The following is a 21,230-nucleotide window of genomic DNA, read 5'->3' on the forward strand; positions in this document are numbered from 1 at the left end:
ACAGCTTCCTCCATTTTTTCTGAATGATAGGAGCCCGGCCCATCAGCCATATGTGTCTGCTGGCTGGGGAGAGTATCAAGAAGGATCACTGAGAGGCTCAGAGGTTTATGTTTCAGGAATAGAGATGCAGAGCTCTGTTGTCAATAATGCTATGTGATCACTGTGCACTTGCCTGGACTATTCCTCACATTCCTGGTCCACACTGGCAGAGGAACCACAGTGTCACCCTTTCTTAAGCAGTATCATGGGCATATCCCTTCTACTGGCTGTGTTACCTGAGGTGCATTTCTATCTTGACAGAATGGAGATTTCCCTTGTTCCCAGGCAGACCTTCCTGCCTAGTACCAATGACTGGCAGAAGAGCTTCCTTCCATGTGCCTACTTTGTCCCTGCCCCTAAAGGAACCTTGATGCACCCCAATGAAAGGCATCAAGCTTTGAGGTAGTGTGGGTTTCTAAATTTCCTTCCCTCTTCTCTGTTGCAGCAACACAGATGTTCACACTGTGGCGTCCCTCCTGAAGCTTTACCTTCGAGAGCTGCCAGAGCCTGTCATCCCCTTTGCCAAATACGAAGATTTTCTTTCTTGCGGACAGCTGCTCTCAAAAGATGAGGGAGAGGTCAGTGTTTCTTCTAATCTGCCTCCTCAGAGGATGTTCCCAAGAATCAGTGTAGTACAGGTTTTTTCCTCATCTCTTCAAACTTGATTTAAATCAAGTCTTAATTTAAGTCCCTGGGAACCTTTCCCTGAATTTTCCTGAAGCTGGGAATGGGGTCCTGTTATCACAGGCTGCTGCTTAAAAAAAGTCTGTCTTGTAGCCTGGTGCTGCTTTCTTCTGAGCAAAGCTCTTGTGTAGCATAATTGGCAAGAGATGTAAGGTAGGAGGAAATCTGGGTTTCTTTCCCAGCTTTGCTGTTCACTCACTAATAAGCTGTATGGAGTCACTCCTTTTGTGTTTTTCATTTTATGTATCAGAGCAGTATATTCTCCTTCCCAAAGATTTTGGTGGGTGATACATTGATCAGTGCAATGGTCTTTGTATTTCTTAGAGGAAAGGCACAATGAGAAGGCAGGCTATGATCTTTTTCTAGAATGGGGGGAAATAATGCTATGAATACTTTGCCAGAGCCTTCTTACAATGTTCTTCTCTTTGGTTTCCAGACAAGGGAAAGGGCTGACAGAAGCTACAAAGTCTGTGGCAGTCATGGAACAGGATAATTTACAATATGTTTGATTGATCTCTTTCATCCATATTGTGGTGCTCCCTAAGCCCTTCGCAGATTGCAAAGGCATGTTAGATCTGGTCTGATGTGGGTGCCACCTTCTAGAACAGAAGTTTAAAGAAGCTGCAAGGGCTGTTGCTTGTGTCTTTCCTTTGCTAAAGGAGAAAAAGCCTGAGGGCTTGTAAGTTGTGGTCTGCAGTTCTGTCCCTTTTCTGTGTGTGGTCTTGTCTTTGTCTCTGGCGGGATTTGTAAAAACTTTTACTCACTGTGAGTCTGGGGTTCACTTTCAGTTCAAATGGCAGAAGGCTCTGTGGAGATTGGCCCTTTATGACACCCACAGGAAGATGCTTGTTTGCATATTTGTAGTATAAGTTTTTATGGTTAAAAGACACATAACACTCAAATAATTTAACCTCTAGTCAACTGTGAGAAAGCAAATTTCTGTGCACGACACAGCATGTTACCACACGTGGATACTTGCATTCTGGATACAGCCACATCATGGTGCCAGTGCACTGGTGTTGTATTTTAGTAGGTAGAGGTGTGTGTCTAGTGCCTCCAAAACTTACCATTTTCTGCCTCATCCTTGGTGAGCTCAGGCATCTTTGCAGGGTGCCGTGTTACAGACCCCACAGTGGTTATGTCACAAGAAACAGCATTTCTAAGGTGGTGGAGCTGGTTTGACTTTGGTCATAAGATGTGCAGACTGGGAAGTTTTGGATCCATTAAGCACTATTGCACAAGAGTAGAGACACTGCCAAATTGGGCAAACATAATTGTACGTCACTGCTCATCTTATTAACTACATTGTTTGCCTGATTTTGTCTGCACAGGCTGGAGTAGTTTTGGAAGCAACATCTGTGAGAGCAAGGTCAGACTCAAATGGCTTGTAGAGCAGAATTCTCTTTGGATTAGAAAGGCAATGGGGATCACTAAGTAGCCACAATGAACACTTATAAAGTATAGCACTGCTCATAGCACAGAGTTGTTTTGTTAAGGTGCTGCTGTAAACATAAGCAATCTTGGTTTTGTCAGGGAAACCAGGAACCTCAACGTGGGCTGTGTACCTTTTCAGAGAGGAAGGTGGAATGCACACACCAGGGGTGGAGAGGCTGTACGTGCACAGTAGCACGTGGAGCAGAATGCAGCACAAAGTCATACCTAGCCTGTGGGGCCTGACTCGCCTCCCACATGGAAAATACCCTTCAGAAACGTGGTTTCATTGAAACCATGATTTTTAACACGTAATGGTAAGCAGGGAATTTAAAAATCAAGGGGTTTATTTTGTAAAAGTATTTTGAAACAAAATATAATTATACTGGTTTAATTTGAAGTTCTGCTTTCTTTTAATTTTTCACTTGAAAGTTCTGAATGAGACTTTTGGACTCTTAATATAATTTTCATTTTGTATGGCCATCCTTACCTCACACCCAAAAAACCCAGAATTGCTTACAGGCAAAATAGCCTTTCAGATAAAATTGTTGGCACCTCATGCTGCTATGGATTGGAATTATCATGGTGATTATTAACCTGGCGTAGCTCCAGTACAGCCCTAAGTTTTTATTCAAATTGCTTTTCATCTTCATTCTGCACTCAGCTGATCTCTGGTGTTCGAATACAAACAGGGTCATTAACAGAGACCTTGGGTGGTGCTGAGGTCTCCAGGTATTTCAGCAGCACTGCAGCATTAAAAAAAAGATTTGATTCTGATCCCAGCTGACTAGGAGGGGGATTTGAAAATTTAAAGCAAGACAGATTTTGAAAACTCATTTGACAGAGCTAAAAATTCATTTGAGTCTGAGCTGCCTTGACGTGGTGGTATTTTAGCCTTCACTACTACCTGTACTCTAGACATGCACACAGCAGTTCAGTGGACTGATCACAAGGTTTTGAGTGTTTTTTTAAAGAGGCATCTGAATTTTTTATGAATATCTAAAGTGTTGCTAGTTTTCCAGCCAAACTAGAAGCTCTGAATTGGTGCTGATCTGTTGCACACATTGCAAAATCCTTGGGTTTGGTATCGTTCATTGGAAAGCAGCATTTTCAAAGAGGTAAGAGTTATTTTTGCAAAATCCCATGATAAAAAACAATACAGTGCTTCTGTTGCTTGCTGGGCTGCAGCCATTGGCAATGATCAGTGCTGTGTGTTACTACAGAGGTTTCAAGCTTGTGTTTTCCTCTGTGCTGTCACTATGGTGTTCCTAGGCTAAGCCTCTGCCTTCTGTTGGCCAGGCCTTGGTAAGGACAAATCTGGCAGAGCTGATAAATGCTGCAGTAGAGGAAAAACCTTTTTTTTAACCTGTCAGGTGTTTGGACTTTGATGAATATAAAGATACTCTCTGTGTAATGCTATGACTGAGATTCCTTGTGACAAAGCATGGATTATAAATTTTTAGAACCCTTTTTTCTTCAAGTAGCATCTTTTACCTTTAGGTCATGTTTCCTGCTGTTCACACCTGCCTAAGTTTCTGTTCCAAAGTTTTCTCTTACATCTAGTGGAGCCAATGGCATTTCAATTCAGAGCACCTGAAATATAGCACTAAATACCATTCTGATTTCCCTCTTTGAAATAAATTGGGTTGCAGAGCAAAATTCAAGATGGAATTAGGTCTGTTAGCTCACCTAGTTCAAACTCGTCACTTGAAAGTTGAACAGCTGGCCTTAACCTTCACATCAGTAGCAGCTGTCCTTGATGAAAACCTTTTTATAAGTTTAAAAGAGGATTGAGATTTTCAGAAGCGACTGGCCTTTTAATGGTATCTCCCTCACAGTCACCATTAAACTAGCACAGTGTTTAAGCTAAGGAATTATAAAGAGGTTACTCCTTTTAAGAATTTTAAGTTTTGGGTTTTTATTAGAGAACTTTTTTTATACTGGGATGTAAAAAATAATAAACTACCTATATATTTAAAGTAATAAAGAGGAAGGCAGGAATAGGCACTGCTCTACGGATTTTTCTGATTTGTCTGGACCAGAGAAATCAGGAATACATTGCAAGAGTTTGGCCAACAGAATTCCCTTCCTAACACTCCATAAAAATTCACGGAGAGTTTGAAATGAATGTTCAGCTGCACTTTTTTGGAACCATTTGCTTCTGGAATTTCTCCATCATTAGTTAGCAGCTATCACTCTTCCTTAAATGTGCTTTGGTATCTGTTTTTCCACAAAAGGTTTAGTTGTCTCCAAAAATAAGCAAATCTCCAGAGCAACAGCAGCACTGACAGGAACAAGCAAATGATACTTGGGATTGTGGCAGGACAGTTAGCCTCCTCAGTCAGAGGTTTCCATTAGATGATTTAAGTAGCTTTGGGGGTTTAAGTCATTCCTTGAGCTGATGTGTCATCTTACATTTTATTGTAAAGACAGAAATTTTGTGAGGAAGTATGTCCCAGGTCAGAATGACTGCAAATGGAAGTACATCATTGAAAAGGAGGCAGTTGAATTGGACTAATTTAGCTTTTTTAAGAAAAAAAACTTTTCTCTGCTCAACTGAGCATTACCACAGTGTATTTATACTGCACTTGATGCCTTGAGAGGCCACCTAGAACAGAGGCTAGAAAGTGTTAAAGGAGGAATAAAGTAGGTATTTATTAAAAAGGCCTTCAAAGAACGCACCTTGGGCAGTACAAGAGCCTGGCCGAGGCTACACCCAAGATGGAGGACGGATCACACATTTTCACACTTTTATAAGTTCTGATCCACTTACATATTGGGGTTAATGACATCAACTGTCATTAACCAATTACAGCTTCAGGTTATGAAGTCACATCCTCCCAGCCTGCTCTCCTCAATTCGCTGTTGTTTATACTATTTGGGCCTGAAGCTGCAACAGTGTCCTTGGTTCTGAAGCTGGAAAAGGATTGTTTTGTCTAACTAAACTGTGAAGAGAACTTGCTAACACTTTATATGAAGTTCAGAGTTACATGCTAATGCAGTACACAATCTGGAAAATGTGAAAGCTAAAACTTAAGGCATCACACTCAGTGTCTCCAAGTTTCAAAGAGGCAAAGGCACATCTGCTGGTGCACTGATATCAATGCCAGTGGGCAGGTTTAAAGGCTGGCAGGACTTCATTAAATGAAGGCTTCTATATTTGCCGTTCAAGTTTACAGGAGGATTTCCACTGAGAACTGAATTGAGTTCTGGACCTTGGATTTTGGTAAGGCATGACACACTGGATGACACCTCTTCTAAAGAAAAGCCTCTTTGTGTGTTATCATCTGTTGTTCAGTATTTGGCTGTGGAAAGAGGACTTTGTAGTCCTAAAGGAAAGTCACATCTGCTTTCCAGCATTTACATTAATAGCTCTGCTTCTTGTTTTTCCTGTCCCTCAGGGTACCCAGGAACTGGTTAAACAGGTGAAGAATTTACCCCAAGCCAACTACAACCTCCTCAAATACATATGCAAGTAAGTGAAATTAATTAACACTTGGAAAAGTCTCTAAGTTTTGTGAGACTGTCTTATATGCAAATAATATACTCTGAAAGTATGAATATTCAAAAACCACTTAAATGTAAGTTAAAAAACGTGGATGCAGCCTGCCTGAAGGAAGCTTTTGGTTTATCCAAGAGGATCAGCCAAGCAAATTGCTGCCACCTGCAGCCTTGGCAGCAGGCATGAATGATATATTGTTTATTTCAGAAGCACCTACAGACCACTCAAGGTAGACACTTACTCCAGAGACTGCCCACTTGGAAGATTTATGACACAAGCTGAGTAGCAGATGCGGTCAGAATAGCCAGTGGCATTTACTCTGGTTTGGAAGTGGGGTTAGTAGTGGCTTCCTCTTGGATTACCAGGGACCCCACAGCCTTGACTCCTTCCATCTCTGCTGATTTTCCCAGTTTTTGGACTGCCTCTTTTTCTGGGGATTGGAAGGAGATGATTTTTAAAGGCTTCTTCCAACTCCAACCATTCTATCATTCTGTGATCTGTATTTTGTTAGATTCAAGCCAAGCCGCTAAGCTCTTTCCACAGGCTGCTAGTTCTTGGACAAGGAGATGACTTATTACTTCTGTTATATCTGTAAGTGAAAATTTTAAAGTCAATCCATGTAATTTGAGAATTCCTATAAAAATGTAAAAAACTGTCCTTCCACACCCAGTAGATGCCTGGGTTCATGCTAGGTAGATACTTCTGGCAGAAAACATCCTGTCTTTTCTGGTTCATACACTAGGAGGGATCTAGGGTTATCCTGAATATCTCAGCTACAATACTTCCTTGAATCATTTCAGGTGTCAGGTTTGTATGAAAACAGAACTAAACTGAATGCTTATAGTCTGAGAAATTACTTATTTATAATTCCCTCCTCCTTTGATTTTTCTGGGGCGGCTTTTTAAGGTTCCTTGATGAAGTTCAGGCTCACTCCAGCATTAACAAGATGAGTGTCCAGAACCTGGCTACAGTATTTGGACCAAACATACTGCGGCCCAAAATGGAGGATCCGGTGACCATGATGGAAGGTAGGTGCTGTTCTGGTGGGATGGCACCGCAGCTGTGATTTGGAGCTGTAAGTGAAAGCCATACATTCCTTGGTAGCTGTATCAGTTACCTGCACAGTTAGAACAAGTCAAGCCATCCTTCTCAGCAGTGCCTGTGAGGGGTATTCCAGCTGGCATCTTTATCCCATGCACCACTGAGCTGGGAGTGTCTCTTCTCTCTGTGCCCTTGAAACTCTTTGTGAACCTACTGCTAAAATGAAAGCTCAGCTGTTTATTCAGAAGGGCTGTGCTGAAGGACCAAACTGCAATCATTTAGGTTGGTGCATTTCAGTGGTTATACAGCTCCCTGTAGAGAACATCCAGGCCATGAGGAGAGGACTGTACTTCTGGCTGTGCCACAGTGGCTATAACTAGAAGCATTTTAGAAGTGTTGTCCTCTAAGGAGGCTGTATGGACCAAAACTTCACAGAATAAAAAAAAAATAATAAAAAAATAGAGTTGAAAATCAGTTAATTTGAAATTTAAAAAAAAATAAAAAATTCTGAAGCTTTAAAATTATTTGCTTCCATGTGAATCAAGTAGACTGACATTAGGGCTGGGATACAGCTCCTCTCCCAGGTTGCACTGAAACACAACTACTGTAGTGAAAGTTTTAGCAAGGTTTTCCCATAAAGTTTTGCAGGATTTTGGCAAGCCTGCAAAAAGCATTGAGGAATTAATTAGGCACAGATGGAGATGTTATGCCCAGGATGCCTGAACTTGGCTCTGATTCTGCTCCCTAGCTGTAGGCAACAGCTGACATGGTATTTTGCGTGATGCAAATCCTTCTTAGAAGGCCAGTCTTGTCATGCCTTAGCAGCAGCAGTGACTTTAACTCTTCACAGGTGACGTGTAGATGTGTCTCCCACGATAGCAACTCACTGTAATGCAACAGGACAACTTCAGAGCATGATCTGACATATTACAGTAGTTTAGGGACTGGAAGCCTACCACAGAGATGTGGGCCATATTAGTAAGGGCAAATCTGATACCTTCCCCTGGAGGTGTGGAAGGTACAAAAATCGGGGAGGAGAAGGGAGTGCAGGAGCAGTGCTTGTTACTCGGTGCTGGAGGTGGGGACAGCTGAAATCAGCCTGTGTGCGATGCTGGGACTTCCCCTAGTGGCCACCGGGCCAGCGCTGGTACGGCTCTCTCAGCCTTGGCCAGCAGCGGGCTCTCTGCTCAGCTGGCGCAGGGGACAAGTTCGGCTTCAGATCACTTCAGGCATTTCGCTCTGCAGCTCATCCGATGGCAGAGGTGCCTGTACTGTGTGTAGGTGCACACATGCAGGTGCTGGAGTCTCATCATCAAAAAACACTAGTGATCTGACCTGGAATTCTGTATCGCCATAGATACGATGTGTAAAAAATTGGGATCTGTAGGCTGGATTTTTAGACTTAATCATTATACTCATAATAGGATTAGCAATGTTTTATTTTGAATGAGAACTTAGTTGAGGTTGGTTAGATAAAAGTAACAGAGAAGTGCAAAGACTCGGTTTTTTTTAGCTTCAGGGTAATTTGAATCTCCTAAATAAACTGATAACGAGATCTTAACAAAAAGCACTCTAATTGTGTCTCTCTTGAAATTTAAGCCATGCATTTCGAATAGAAATACCTGAAGTTTGACAGCTAAATTGTTAGGAATGCCCTTATCTTCAAGACATTTAGTTCTCTTCCTGCATTCACAGACATAAAATAGAAGTGGTAGGTAAGCTCAGCACATCTTGCAATTACAAGGTCAAAAACTCATCAATAAAATCAGGCTCTTGCCTTGAACCCTAATTCTCTATTTCAGGCAATACTTAAAAACAGAATTGCTTATTCACTGTTCAACCGAAAGATTCTTCTCTTTTGTAGGAAGCGCTTTGTATTAGGTTGGATAAGCAGTGTTCTCTATCAGTTCATAATGGTCTGCTCCACTCCAGTGGGAGAACATTTCTGTGGATTTAAATAACTGCAAGCACTTTCTGCACTTGCTGTACGCCCTCTGCAAGTGCATGTATAATTCAGATGTCATACTTCCTGCAAGTTTCGTTATACACTGGGTGCAGCAGAAGGCCTGAGCTGAAATTCATGGTTTTTCAATAAGCAGTAGCTCTGGGCCTGTTCAGACCAAGAAACTGGGTGCAACCTAGTTAGTCATGCAAACAGGCTGGGGTGAGTTGCAGAGGTCTTCCATGTCTCCTCACCTGCTTGCCTTTGTTTTCGGTCCACAGGCACCTCGCTAGTTCAGCACCTGATGACAGTTCTGATAAGTGAACAGGGGCGGATCTTTGCTGTTCCTCAGGCGGATGTGCCAGGGAGCCAGCTGGAAATCAGACCTGTGCGGCAGCGCAGCACTGTCGAGTGGATCTCCGAGGAGGACGGGGAGGACAGCAAGTCACAGAACAGTGCTGCCAGCCCTGCTGAGTTGCCTTCTGGCAATGCTGTGACTCTAGAGGCCACGCCAGGACCTGCAGTGAAAATCACTCCTCCAGAGCACAGTGGCAAATTGACTCAGCCTGCCACAAGCCCCAGTAAAAGAGTGCAGACTCTGCCTCCATGGAAATACTCCTTCCGCCAGCAGGGAGCCCGGTCTGTGAGTCCAAAGCTGGGCAGCTCATCCTTAGATATCCCCAACCTCTCCTCCAGCGGGAACTGGTTGATGAACGGCTTGTACTCCCTCCGAGGCCATCGCCGGACAGCCTCTGGGGAACGAGTGAAAGACTCGTGTTCCTCCCAGAGACTCTCCACTTATGACAATGTCCCTTCATCCAGCCTGTCCCTCAGCACACACAGCATGGCCAGCACCACCTGGTCTACATCATCCTGTGAGATTTCCGTGATGGACTCAGTGAGCAGCTGCCCAGCCTGTCGGGCCAGTGACTCTTCTGCTTTAAGCTCCCTAAAAACTGAGTGGGTAACTCAGGGCTCGCTGTCTCAGAGTGAGGTCAAGACAGCAGATCTGGAGAACAGCATGGACAGGTTTGAAGCTTGCAGCAGCAGCAGCAGTGAACAGAGTGACCCGGCTGCAGCTTCCCGAGACTCTGTCCAATGCTCCAGGGCCTTACAGAGCTTGGTGGTGGAGCTAAAGACAGAACTGAGCAAACAGAGGACTGAGTATGAGACTAGTATCAAAAGGTAATGTCATCTGCAGAGAGCACAAGGAAGTAATCTGTCAACTTTCTCCCTTCTCAACATGGGTGTGGAATACCAAGGGTTATCAGGTGATCAGCCGTAAGGTTTGGGGTTGGGTGGCAGCAGATTTGGTTCTACTTTTTCCTTGCTACTCTCTGAATCCAACTTTTCTTTCTCTGATTTAAGAGAGCATCCAAAAGAAAAAGGGAAATGACACAGGGAAATCCAATACTTCATTCTTTGTTTTCATTGTAAATGAGAACTGCACAGGTAATGCCAAGGTCTGCTCTTAGTGTCCTCAGAGAAACAGCAAGGCAAACATCTTGTAGGCAGGAATTGGGACTCAGGATGCTCAGGCCCCAAAAAGGATGGTCTGTGCAGGTGCTGATACTTGTACCAGACCAGACTGAAACTGAGGGCTTCTTGTTCTTTTCCCAACAGCAGCATTGTTAAAGTAACTGCTCTTGACTGTTTTCCACAGTTTTTTGGGACTGGTGGTATTGGGACTGCATCTCAGCTGTAATGTTTTCAGCTGCCCTTTTGTGTTGAACTTCTAGAAACCTCACTTTTGGTTTCTGATATAGAGTGGTCCTTAGCTGATGGCGCAGCCTAGCTTGGGAGAGCAGCTTGAACTGTGTCATTTGCCAACTGGTGTTTCCTTGCACAACTGCTGCTGCTGTACTTTCCATCTGAGCTCAGAAAAATTCCGTTCAGTTTTCAGGAGACCTGTGTGTAAGGCTGGGGCTGTAGAAAGTATTAATAACAAGCAAGTCAATTATTTGTGTGAGTATATTAGGTTTTATGAGTGTATGTGATAACAGAAAGACTTTTAGGAAAGCATTCAGGGAAATAGGTACAAGAAATATTAATGCTTAAAGGAGTTAGATATATTTTAATATACAGTCACATTCAAAATTCTACACCATATTATAATAGATGCTGCTCTGCAGCACCAGTATTCTGCAGTGAAGAAAGGCTGTAGTCCCACCTCTTACAAAGAGTTGAGTTCTTAGGGCTTGGGGGTTTTTTGTGTTGTTACTGTTATATTCCTTCAATTACTAAAACTCAGATTGGAAATTGAGGTATGAAAATGCTGCCAGTCTCCCAGACGTCGTACCAAAAACACATAAGGCAGTTGTATTGTACAGAACAGCTTTAGGCTGCGGGTTTTGGCACTTTTTCCTTGTTAAGGTAGTTTCTCAAAAATGTATCTGAACTGTGATCTCTTCCCATGGGCCAGTTCTTAAGGTTGGAATTACTTGTTATCTTCCTGCTTTATTTTATGATTTCCTCTGGTGGTGGCTTGGCAGCCTCTGCTGCGTTTCTGCCTCTTGCACTGTCCTGCCTTGGTGTGTGGAGCTGGAAGGAGAATGAGGCTGTGCAGCAGTTTCAGTTACCACCCAACATCCCCGGATGGGAGAAAAGCCCCACCTTGTTGTGTTCTAGGCATAAGAGCTTATGAAACACCAGCAGTTGCTAGCATGGGATGCTGGGAAGGGTCTGTGAAGGAGAGTGGAAGTTCATGGCTTACATGGTTTGTTTTTTTAGATGTCCTACTGATGCAGAATGGGAGGGAGGTAAGGGTATGTGCCTTACATTTAATTGTGCAGAGCTGCCCTGGCAAGCCTTGTTGCAGGGATACAGGTTAATAAACAGAAATACCAAGCTGCAGAACCTGGAAACGTGTAGCTGCACATTCTTGCCTGCTGCCTGGGGGAAGAGATGGTTTCCCACCTCTTATCAGTGAAACTGTTCCAATGGGGCCCTAAGCTGCTGACACTGGGGGCATCCAGGAAGACCTGTTCTTCATTCCAGCTGGTGAGGTGCTTCAGCTCCAACACCTGCCTCTTGCCTGCAGCTGGACAGGACAGAGAGCACTGTGGCTCAAGGGGAGGACTAAAGTGTCCAGGTCTCACAGGGCAAAGTAGCTGAGAGGAAAATGCCGGATGAACTAAAGAGTTACATAAAACCAGGCAAGATGCAATCACTGCCTTTTGTATTAAACAGGATGACTCCAGCTGTTCAGGGTTACAGCCTGAAGGACTGTGCTGTCAAGCCTAAGAATTTCAAGCCAAGTTTTTCAGCTCTCAAAAATTTTGCAATGTTTTTACTACATTTGCACGATTTATGAGTGCAAAAGTATGTTCCTTTTCAGACTGCATGGAAGTCTGCTACTGTGGAAAGACAGGAGCTAACTAGCAAAGAAGAGAGGCTGCTTAGCACAAAAGATTTAGGCTGCCTGGCCAGCTTTATTTTATGGAAGATAATTTAGTCCCCCAAAATTGTATATGTGCTTGTGTGGTTTGCAGAACTGCGTGTAGCTAGCAGGCCATGTTTTAATGAAAGAATATGAGCTTTTTTGTTGGCACGTACATAAGTGAAGGGAAAGCAGAGTGAGTACCTGCCTGGGGCAGAGGTAAGGAACACTTGCTGATGGAAAAGCTGTTATTTCTCATCAACTGCCCATTTTCTCTCTCTTAGTCAGAGGGAGGCAAGTTTTATGGCCTTCCTGTAACCATTCTGTTCCAGAGCATTTCTCCCTCAAGGTAAATATAATTATCAGACATTTACTGTTGAGTTTCAATAATTCATGTTTACCACCTGGGACTCTTAAGAAAGTGGAAGTATTTGGAGAGAGAACTGCTACGAATGTAGAAATGCTGTAAGTACTGTGACCCTGTGTAATTCAGTCTAGGCTGCTGTAGTTAAGTTAGTGGTAGAAAATGTAATTGGCAGCTCAGAGCTGTTACCATGTGTGTGGAGAAGCATCCCAGCTTCAGAAGTGTCATATTCCAGCTGGAGATAAAGGTCTGCTTTCATCCAAAGGGACTGTTTTTTGCTGGACTTGGTGCAGGGCAGTGCACCCGTGACTTTGATTCATTGTGAGCACTGTGACAATAATCAAACTGCCATCTTCAGCTGTACGTAAAGGAACAGAAAGGAAAAGTTTAAGGTGATGCATTGCACTGCCTCTTGGTCATAAAGTGGAATTCAGACTCTCCTGGGATTGCCCAAGGCTCCTGTCTTTTTTCATTTTTGTTTTGTTATGGAGGCAGTAGCATGGTCTAGATAGTCAGTTACCCAGACCAAAAATAACCCATTCACAGTTTCACAGAGATGCCACACCTCATCTTCAAAGTTGAGTACTGGACTGATCAAGGAGAGGTGGGGGTGGTTTTGTGTTGGAAATTACTTTTAAAGATTGTATTTATTTTATTTAGAGGAGGGGTATTTTTCATTGTATAAGGCTGATTTTTAAGGTCACATTCTAGTAATCAGAAATTCCTATCTGAAAATATTCCTTCTTCAGTATTTATACCACTACTTGGTCTTGTGATTGGGAAGCACAAGGGGAAGGACACAAAGTGCTGTGCCTTCTGTGCTTCTTTGAAATCACAAAACCATGAACCTTGTTCTTTGACCTCCTGAGTGAAATGCTCTGAATTTTGCTTCAGAGCAAATACATTTAAGATACATTTAAGAGCAGATACATTTAAGAACTGTTCTTCTGATTCTTTCTTATATGAAAAGTTTGGTTTCATAAAATCTCACACCCGCTCCAATGTCAACAATAAACTTTACAGAAAACACCATCCATTTGATGGTGAGGAAGGACTGTCTGATCCCTAAGGATATTCCTCTGTACTGGAGATTGATATAGGGAAACACAGGATAAGGATGAAAACAGAGGTTAAAAGATTATTTTGGAATTATATACTTGAACTCTGCCTAAGTGAGGAGTTAGTTAATACATCTCCTTAGCCAGGCAGTCTGGTGCTGGGAAAGGAAAGTTCTCTCCTTTAAAACTTCTTTTAAATTTAACATATTCTAAGTTGTTCCTCTTAGAGTTTTTATAGTTATCAGCTGTATTTATCCAGCTACTTTAAAAAAGCCTTTTTTCCCCCCCCCTCTCTGTTCATTTTAAGAATTGAAGAAACAAGTGAAGACCTGAGGAACCAAGTGGTTAGATTAGAAGAAGAACTGGACCAAGAACGAAAGAAATATACAATGCTGGAGATAAAGCTGAGGAATTCTGAACGCGCTCGTGAAGATGCTGAGAAGAGAAATTACCTCCTGCAGAAGGAAATGGAAGAATTTTTTTCAACATTAGGATGTTTAACTGTTGGGAGTCAAAGTGCTAAAGTCCCCAAGTAGAACAAGTATAGAAAATCCTGTTCCTGACAAAATGAGTGAAAATGCATATTTTGTTCTGGTATACTCATGTATCATGAGTAATGCTATAGTGATTGTGCTCTCAGTGACACTTGCCCTGTTGTCTTTACATGTGCTATAGTATTTGGGCCAGCTGGGGAAGACTGCTGACCATAAAGCTTGAAAATTTAGTGTCAGATTGCCAAGAAAGAGTGGGTTCCTTCTGTATCCACAGAACATAAGATAATATTCTCCAGTGTCCTGTCGCTATCTTTGGACTCAACTGCACCATCCTTTTGCTGGCTCAAGGACAGTGGAAAATCCTGCAGGGTGGGTGGATGGCCAGAACCAATAAAGCTGAGCCTGGAGCTGAGGGATTCCTGCACTTGTGCTTGGGAAGGTGGCAGTTCCAGTTTGTTACCACTTCCAGGAGGTTTGCCAGACGGATTTAATGAGGTGGTTTTCACCCCACTCTTTCCATAAAGTGTGTTCAAATTTCTCATTCCTAGAGTGGTATTATTTTATGAAGATACTGTGAAAACAAGGTCTGCAAAAACACTGAAGATATCAAAATCTTGACAATTCACTAAAGTTGTCCCTCACCAAATGGTTTTCAGTGTTTCACAAAATTGCAGCTTTAAATTAAAATGTGATTGATAATCAGATTGGCTACACAAGCTCTGTGGAACTTTAAATATGCACATTTTGCCCTAGGTATCTGAGGGTTTTCTGAGCCAAAAATAGAGCAGTATTAGCTACAAGAAAAAAAAAAATCTCCTGAGTTGATGTATGTATTAAGGCAGAAGATGGAAGATTCTTATCATCGAAACACATCCAAACTTTAATAGCAAAACTTGTGGCAAGAGGAATTAGTGCAATTGTGGGGGGGGGGGGGGGGGGGGGGATCTATCCTTAACCCTTCCTGGACAATGTACACTTACCTGCCTTGTAACATTTCTCATGATGCCAGCTGATATTCTTGTTGTTAGTTCTTACAGGGAAATGAGGTGACAGGAAGAATACTGCAAACAATGCACCATCCCAAGTTCCTTACTTCTGCTAAGGAAAAATAATTAGAATGAAGCTGTGAGTTCTGGTACTTTGCTGCCAGGGCTGACTTCCATTCCAAGTGATTTCAAGAAGTTCTGCATAGCATTTGTAACACCCTGAGCCATGCAGAGTCTGCACACAGAAGATTTTTTCACCAGACTGAATTCCACCTGTGTGCCCAACACCATTCACTCTGTCTTGGCGCTCTATCTTTGACATCCTGAGGTAGCTTGGGAGTCTCTAAGGAGAAAGAATTTTAAGAAAAAAGTGCCACAGCAACATGGACTGGCTAAAGGGGAAGTATAGACTGTAACAGAGAAGAGTTCTTTATTTTAAGTATTTTGAAAAAGTGCCCTGAATCTTATTTCTTACTAGAGAAGACTATGACTCACTGTCTGGAAATAACCTTAGAATGGGTTTTTTACATACCAAGAGATAGTATATCTTTCAGTATTGACTTTCTCATCATCATCTCACAGATATCCAGGTATTTCAATATTTAAAACATCTGGGTGTTAATTTGTTTCAACTGCACTGTAAAATTTCTCCTTCCTATAGAAATGTAAAATGTTAACCATTTTAAGTGAGGAAAAAGCAGAATTTTAACCTAATCTTTCCTGGATCAGAAATGCAAAGCAAGGTGGTACAGTAATCCATGTGGATAGGTTCATTCAGTTATTTCAAAATCTTTTTCCTACTTCCCAGGCTCTCCAGCTGTCCTGGCTTCCTTACTGCCCCTGGCATGAGGCAGGTACCCGCATGTTCAGCAGCAGCTGCCTGCCACCTGCAGGCATGTGCATCATCCCCATCTTTTTTTCCCACCTCTGCCTTGGATTCATTACCAGTGGTCACAAGTGATCCTTCAAGGAATAAGATGGCCATTTAAAACAGCAGCATCAGATGCATAATGTGAGAGAGAAGCAGTAACAGTGACTGAGCTGGAAGACCACAGTGTGGCAGGTAGCTGGAGGTACCAGGTCAGTCATCACAAAATAAACCTTAACACTGGGGGGGGGGGGGGTGGGGTCTGAACAAGGCTGGCAGTAGAACACCAGGACTGATAAAAAGCAACATTCAATCCAAGTACTAGTAACAAGCAGGGCATTTCAATGCCTTCTTTTAATTTCTACCCAAAACAGAGAAGCCTTTCACTGTATCCATCCTCACAGCCCACACCTCCCTTACACTATTTATATTGCATTATCTGCTGTATGTATCAAGTGCAGACTGCTCCCTTTAGGTTCACACTACAAACTCAAGAACTGAGGCCTGCTGACTGGGAGACTGAACACCAACTACACCAGACAAGCAATGAATAGGACTGCTGGTTAACTCTCTAAAGTATTTACCCTTAGGTAACTGCTAACAAACCCACCTATCCCAAACTTGCAGATCCAGCATTGAGAGGATCATGAGAGCTATAGCACTACATAATCTGGTATCCAAGATAAAAGTAATCTTTTTAATACACAAAAAGATCTATTCACTCAAAATGAGGAGTGAAACAAACCAGTTCCAGACAGGCTGTTGTGCTCCAGCAACATCTATGGCTCTTGTTCATGAGGAATAAATTTCAGCTACTTTTGATGATGAGCTACTGCTGTAAATAAACCTGGCAAGAAGCTGCAAACAACCCAGTTCATACTAAAATACACCACAGCAGGATGTTAACCTCAAGTGTGGCAACAGGACCATAATGCCAAATCCCTGATCGGGGGAATTAGGCAAGAAATGAGATCCACTTGTACACAGCTTCAAAGAACACTGTGCCCTTATGGGAGGAAGATGATACACCCTTTCCTAGCTTTAACTCCTGTTTCCATACTCTTCCCCACCAATGCATTTCCCCACAGCAAGCACTGGAGACTATTCCTTATTTTGCACATCTTTCTGCAGTCTTTGATATAAATGTCAGCTTTCTTACCAAGTGATTATAAGGTACAGGTTTGGTTATTAATTAAACATGGCAGAGGGCTCCTGGAATAGATAAAATTTTACCACAGTTTCACCTGTGCCATCTTCCCAGAGTGCAATATCCCTTCCAGTATTACGCAGGCAAAAAAAAAGAAAAAAACACCACTAAAATCTTTTAAGTGAAAAAAAGAACAAACCCACAAGCATGTGCTTTAAAAACAAAACAGGAACACTTCCGAATAATGAAGAAAACTTTGGTAGGTCATGGTATTTCTAACACAAAAAGGAAAATGAACAGGGATACCCTAACAACTTATCTGCATTCATAAGAGAGTTCCACTGAAGCCAGCAGCATTATGGAGTGTTTCAGTCCTGAGCCACCAGACAAATCCTGGGCAGAGCTAGGACTCTCTGGCCTTGCTCTGTAACAACGTAGCACTGGAAACTGGCTGCACTTTCTGCTGACATATGCAAATAAAGAAGAGCATTTCTGAGTCCCACCACATTCCTAGGAGAGCATCTCACAAACTGGTGGCTCAGATAAACAATGCTGGCTGCACTGTGGTCACTGTCCCTTTCCCTTGAAACTGGACACAAAGGCACCACCAGCACAGCTCAAGGCAGATGCAGTCAGTAAGGAAGCACTGAAATCCTGCTGGAAGTGAAGGCAATCAAATGCATTACATTGGGACTTACCTGTGGGAGAAATGCCAGTGCAGTGAGTGGTGAGCTCTCCAGAAGTCAGATCCTTCAGGCTTCTCCAAGATGCAGTCTTCAGAGATTCTCCCATAGACTAGGCTGCCCATGGCTTACCTCTTTCAGCAGCACAGGCTCTCAGCAGCTGTATTTCCAGGAATTTTGGTGGCTGGAGCTGGCAGCAAGGAAGCAAGAATGGATTCCCACTGGTCACAAAGACACTGAACATGTGGCTGTTAACAGTCTGTGGCACATCCAAAGTCCATGGGAATGAAGAAATGGAAAAAACATGTCACTATGCCCACAAGTGAGCTCACACACAGGACAGGACACTACTATTAAAAACAGATGAACTCTCAGGAAGGACTCTCACTAATTAGATTTCAAGTGCAGCCCTATTATGCAATCCACTTGACACTCATTGCAGCCTGACAATGAAGAAACACTAAATGCATGGTGGTCAAACTTTTTTTTTTTCTTTTTTATTTAAAATATCATTATAACCAACTGACATACTAGATAACAATGAATACATTCCAGTGGTGCACATGTAATGACCTATGGCATGAATGAGTTAAAAAAACCCCACAATGTTCTCAGTAATGCCCACCAACAGCTTATTTGGAAGGAAAAAAGAAAAAGCAGGAAAAGGTATCAAATGTGGGGAAGAAAAAAAAATCAGCTTTCCCCAGTATTTTTCATGGTGTATCTTCCCCTTCATATTTCTTGGGACATAATAAAATTAAGAATATACTTCAAAAAGGGCAGAAGGAATGATCACAATAATTGGGGTGGAATTTTTTTCTCAACTTTAGTAATAAAAGTTAAAGAACTCTCAAAAATAGACTAGATATTGGGCCTACAAAAGTAATTCATCTGTATGCAAAGCTTACCAAGAATTATTCCTTTTGTAAAATGTAAAGGATGAGCTGAGACTACTAGTAAGCTATTTTTACCCTACAAAACCAGACTACAATAATAAAATCACCAATTTACAGCTAACACAATAATCTAGATGTACATTACTGTACACAAGCTATATATTACACATGAACATCTTACGTGAAATAGATAAGAAACATACTGATATTGTCTCAACATTGGCCAATATGTTTGTTTTTCTAAAGGAGGTGTATTTTCTATTCACATTCAGTGTAGTTCCAATAGCAAGGGTTAGCTCTGCTTACTTAAGAAACGTAGAAAGTTTGTGTGAGGTAGTTCAAGAAAACCTAGCTTAAATTTTGAACTGCAGAAGTAGAAACACAGTGTGATCTGACTCATAACACATTTCTGTAACACAGACATACAAAGAGAAGGGAGTGAGAGAGACCACTTAAAATACAACTTTTATCCAGTGCCCTTAACTAAGAATAAATTAAATTAATCAAAACTTTGGGTAGGCAGTACAGTCTTATCACACCAATGCAATAAAAACCTCTTTCTAATCCTGTTGAAAAATACAGACAGGCTCTCCTTCAACTGCACCAAACCACTGACAGGAAAATAAAATGTAACAGCACAGACAAGCTGCTGCCAACAGCAAATAAAAACAGATCTAGAAATTGTAATTCACTGCTTTCAGTAACTTGAAAGAGTAACACCAAGTATAAGCTGAACCTTCTTCTCCCCTTCTGCCCATGACCTTCATCAGGAAACATTTACTGTCATACATTTTGGATTACTGGCTGGGTAGGACCATCCTCCTGTAGGAGGTTTTTGACATTTTTCTTTACACACTCCTGAGCTGAATGCGCCATCCATCCATATATTCCCCACAGCACCCTCACCCAGGTGCTCAGTGCTGGCTCCACCAACCCCAGGCAGCAGGGCCCTACTGGCACAGCATGTGCTTGGGACACAGGACACCCTCACACCACTGGTGCTGTGGCCAGTTGGAATTCCTGCCCAGAAAGATGGTCTACATCTCACATAGCTAAAGGTGTTCAAAGCTAAAAGCCCAAATCGGGCAGGGCAGAGTGCCAGGTCTGCTCAGCAGAGTGACCCAGGGCTGAGCATGCAACACCTGGGAGCTGTGCTTCGGCAGCACAGCTGCTCACACACCCCAACACACCAGCTCTGACCCACTGTCCTGCACCAACAAAAGTCTTCCCAGCACAGCATCCCAGTACACCCCAAGGGTACTAATTCCCCTCCCATCTCTATTTCAAATTCTTGAACAACTTAATTCTACAAAAGGAAGTATAAAGGATAAAGTAGTTTACCCTTGCTGCATGCCACAGCTCTGCCCAGAGAAGGCAGAAATCAATCTCACTATTACTGCCAACTTTGAACCTCACCTGAGGCAAGAGATCAGACAGCTCATGGTAATTCAATCCATATCAACTCCCAGTGGATTGGAACGGCCTTAAAAAGTTGCATGCACTTTAGTGAAGCCTGTTGTCTTGAGATGATTTCAAATAAAAGTCTAAAATAAAACTTAACAATACTTTAAAACTATACAGTGTATTGGATAGCATATAATCTAATAGACAAAGACAGCTGAATTCCAGTTATCCATTTGTTTGCTATCTGTGGCAGTGTATACCTATCTGAAAAAAAAATATGTTTCAACAAATAAAAAGGGAAGTTAAGACTAGGATGCTGTTGTGAAAATTTGATTACTGAATATGATTTTGTCTTTGAAATTTGCCATCACTTTAATTTGCCTAAAATGCAAGCAACTGAAAAAAATCAAAAAGAAAAAGCAACAGTCCTGTGAAGATGGTGCCAAAACTGAACTCTGTTTCCACAGGCAAAGCTCTGACCCTACTGAAACAATCCCTTTAAGCACAACTTGCTCATACTGCAAGAGGCTGCAGTGGGCAGTTCCACACATTCACTAACCTTGCCTTGAAAGAAGAAAAGCTCAATTCCCCTTAGTGCTTGTGAGCTCAGTTACCATGTATTTAGGACACTGGAAAGTGATAGCAAAAACTATTTTTAAGTTTCAAAATATTTCAATCATCAATGTAATCCAGTGGGATCTAAAATAAATTTAAATAGGAACTATATTTACCAATTTGTTTTTAACAGCACTGAGAGGCATCAGAAGCTACTTCTGTCAGTCTTAACTTCATTATGCTGTGCTGACCACACTATCATTTGACCCTATATAACAACGGAGTACTGCTGTTTGACCAAAAAATTTGGCTTAATTCACGGTTTTGATTAAAAAATTACAAAATATAAAATGTTCTGTTGGTCTCTCTTCAATATTTTCGACATTCCAGTGCTAGATGAATCCAAACTTGTCCTGCCTATTCTAGGAAAATATACAATTCAGCAGGATCCTGCAAAAATAATTGCCTTAACAAATGTGGCTTAGGAAGGCAATATTGAAATATGAGATACAAGTGAGGAAAGTAAAATTACACGCACACAGCACTTACCAGTAGTCTAGCCAGGCCAGGAAATCAACTCTGCAGTTTATCAATTGAGTTATCTTTGAGACATTACCAATCCTTGCAACCCTGCATGTTTTTTAAAAAGACGTTAGATACTGACATTACTATCACTTCTGCTTTTCTGAAACTTACTGCAAAGACAATTTTTCCTCTTTCAGTTGAAACTTCAAAAAGATGCTTATATAACCCAGCA

The 21,230-nt window shown here is 42.0% G+C and overlaps 1 protein-coding gene across 3 annotated transcripts in view; it reads left to right on the forward strand.

The window, feature by feature from the left end:
• ARHGAP22 (Rho GTPase activating protein 22) overlaps window positions 1–14,843 on the forward strand; it is a 125,116-nt gene extending 110,273 nt beyond the window's left edge. For all 3 annotated transcript variants that reach the window (XM_066323896.1, XM_066323897.1, XM_066323900.1), the window contains exons 6-10: window positions 485–617; window positions 5,556–5,629; window positions 6,563–6,684; window positions 8,921–9,824; window positions 13,748–14,843. In XM_066323896.1, the coding sequence (XP_066179993.1) occupies window positions 485–617; window positions 5,556–5,629; window positions 6,563–6,684; window positions 8,921–9,824; window positions 13,748–13,976 (1,462 nt within the window). In that variant the 3' untranslated portion in view covers window positions 13,977–14,843. The remainder of the gene's footprint in view (window positions 1–484; window positions 618–5,555; window positions 5,630–6,562; window positions 6,685–8,920; window positions 9,825–13,747) is intronic.
• The last annotated feature ends 6,387 nt before the right edge of the window (window positions 14,844–21,230 follow it).

This window comes from Sylvia atricapilla, chromosome 8 (genome assembly GCF_009819655.1).
Source record: "Sylvia atricapilla isolate bSylAtr1 chromosome 8, bSylAtr1.pri, whole genome shotgun sequence".
Classification (NCBI taxonomy): Eukaryota; Metazoa; Chordata; class Aves; order Passeriformes; family Sylviidae; genus Sylvia; species Sylvia atricapilla.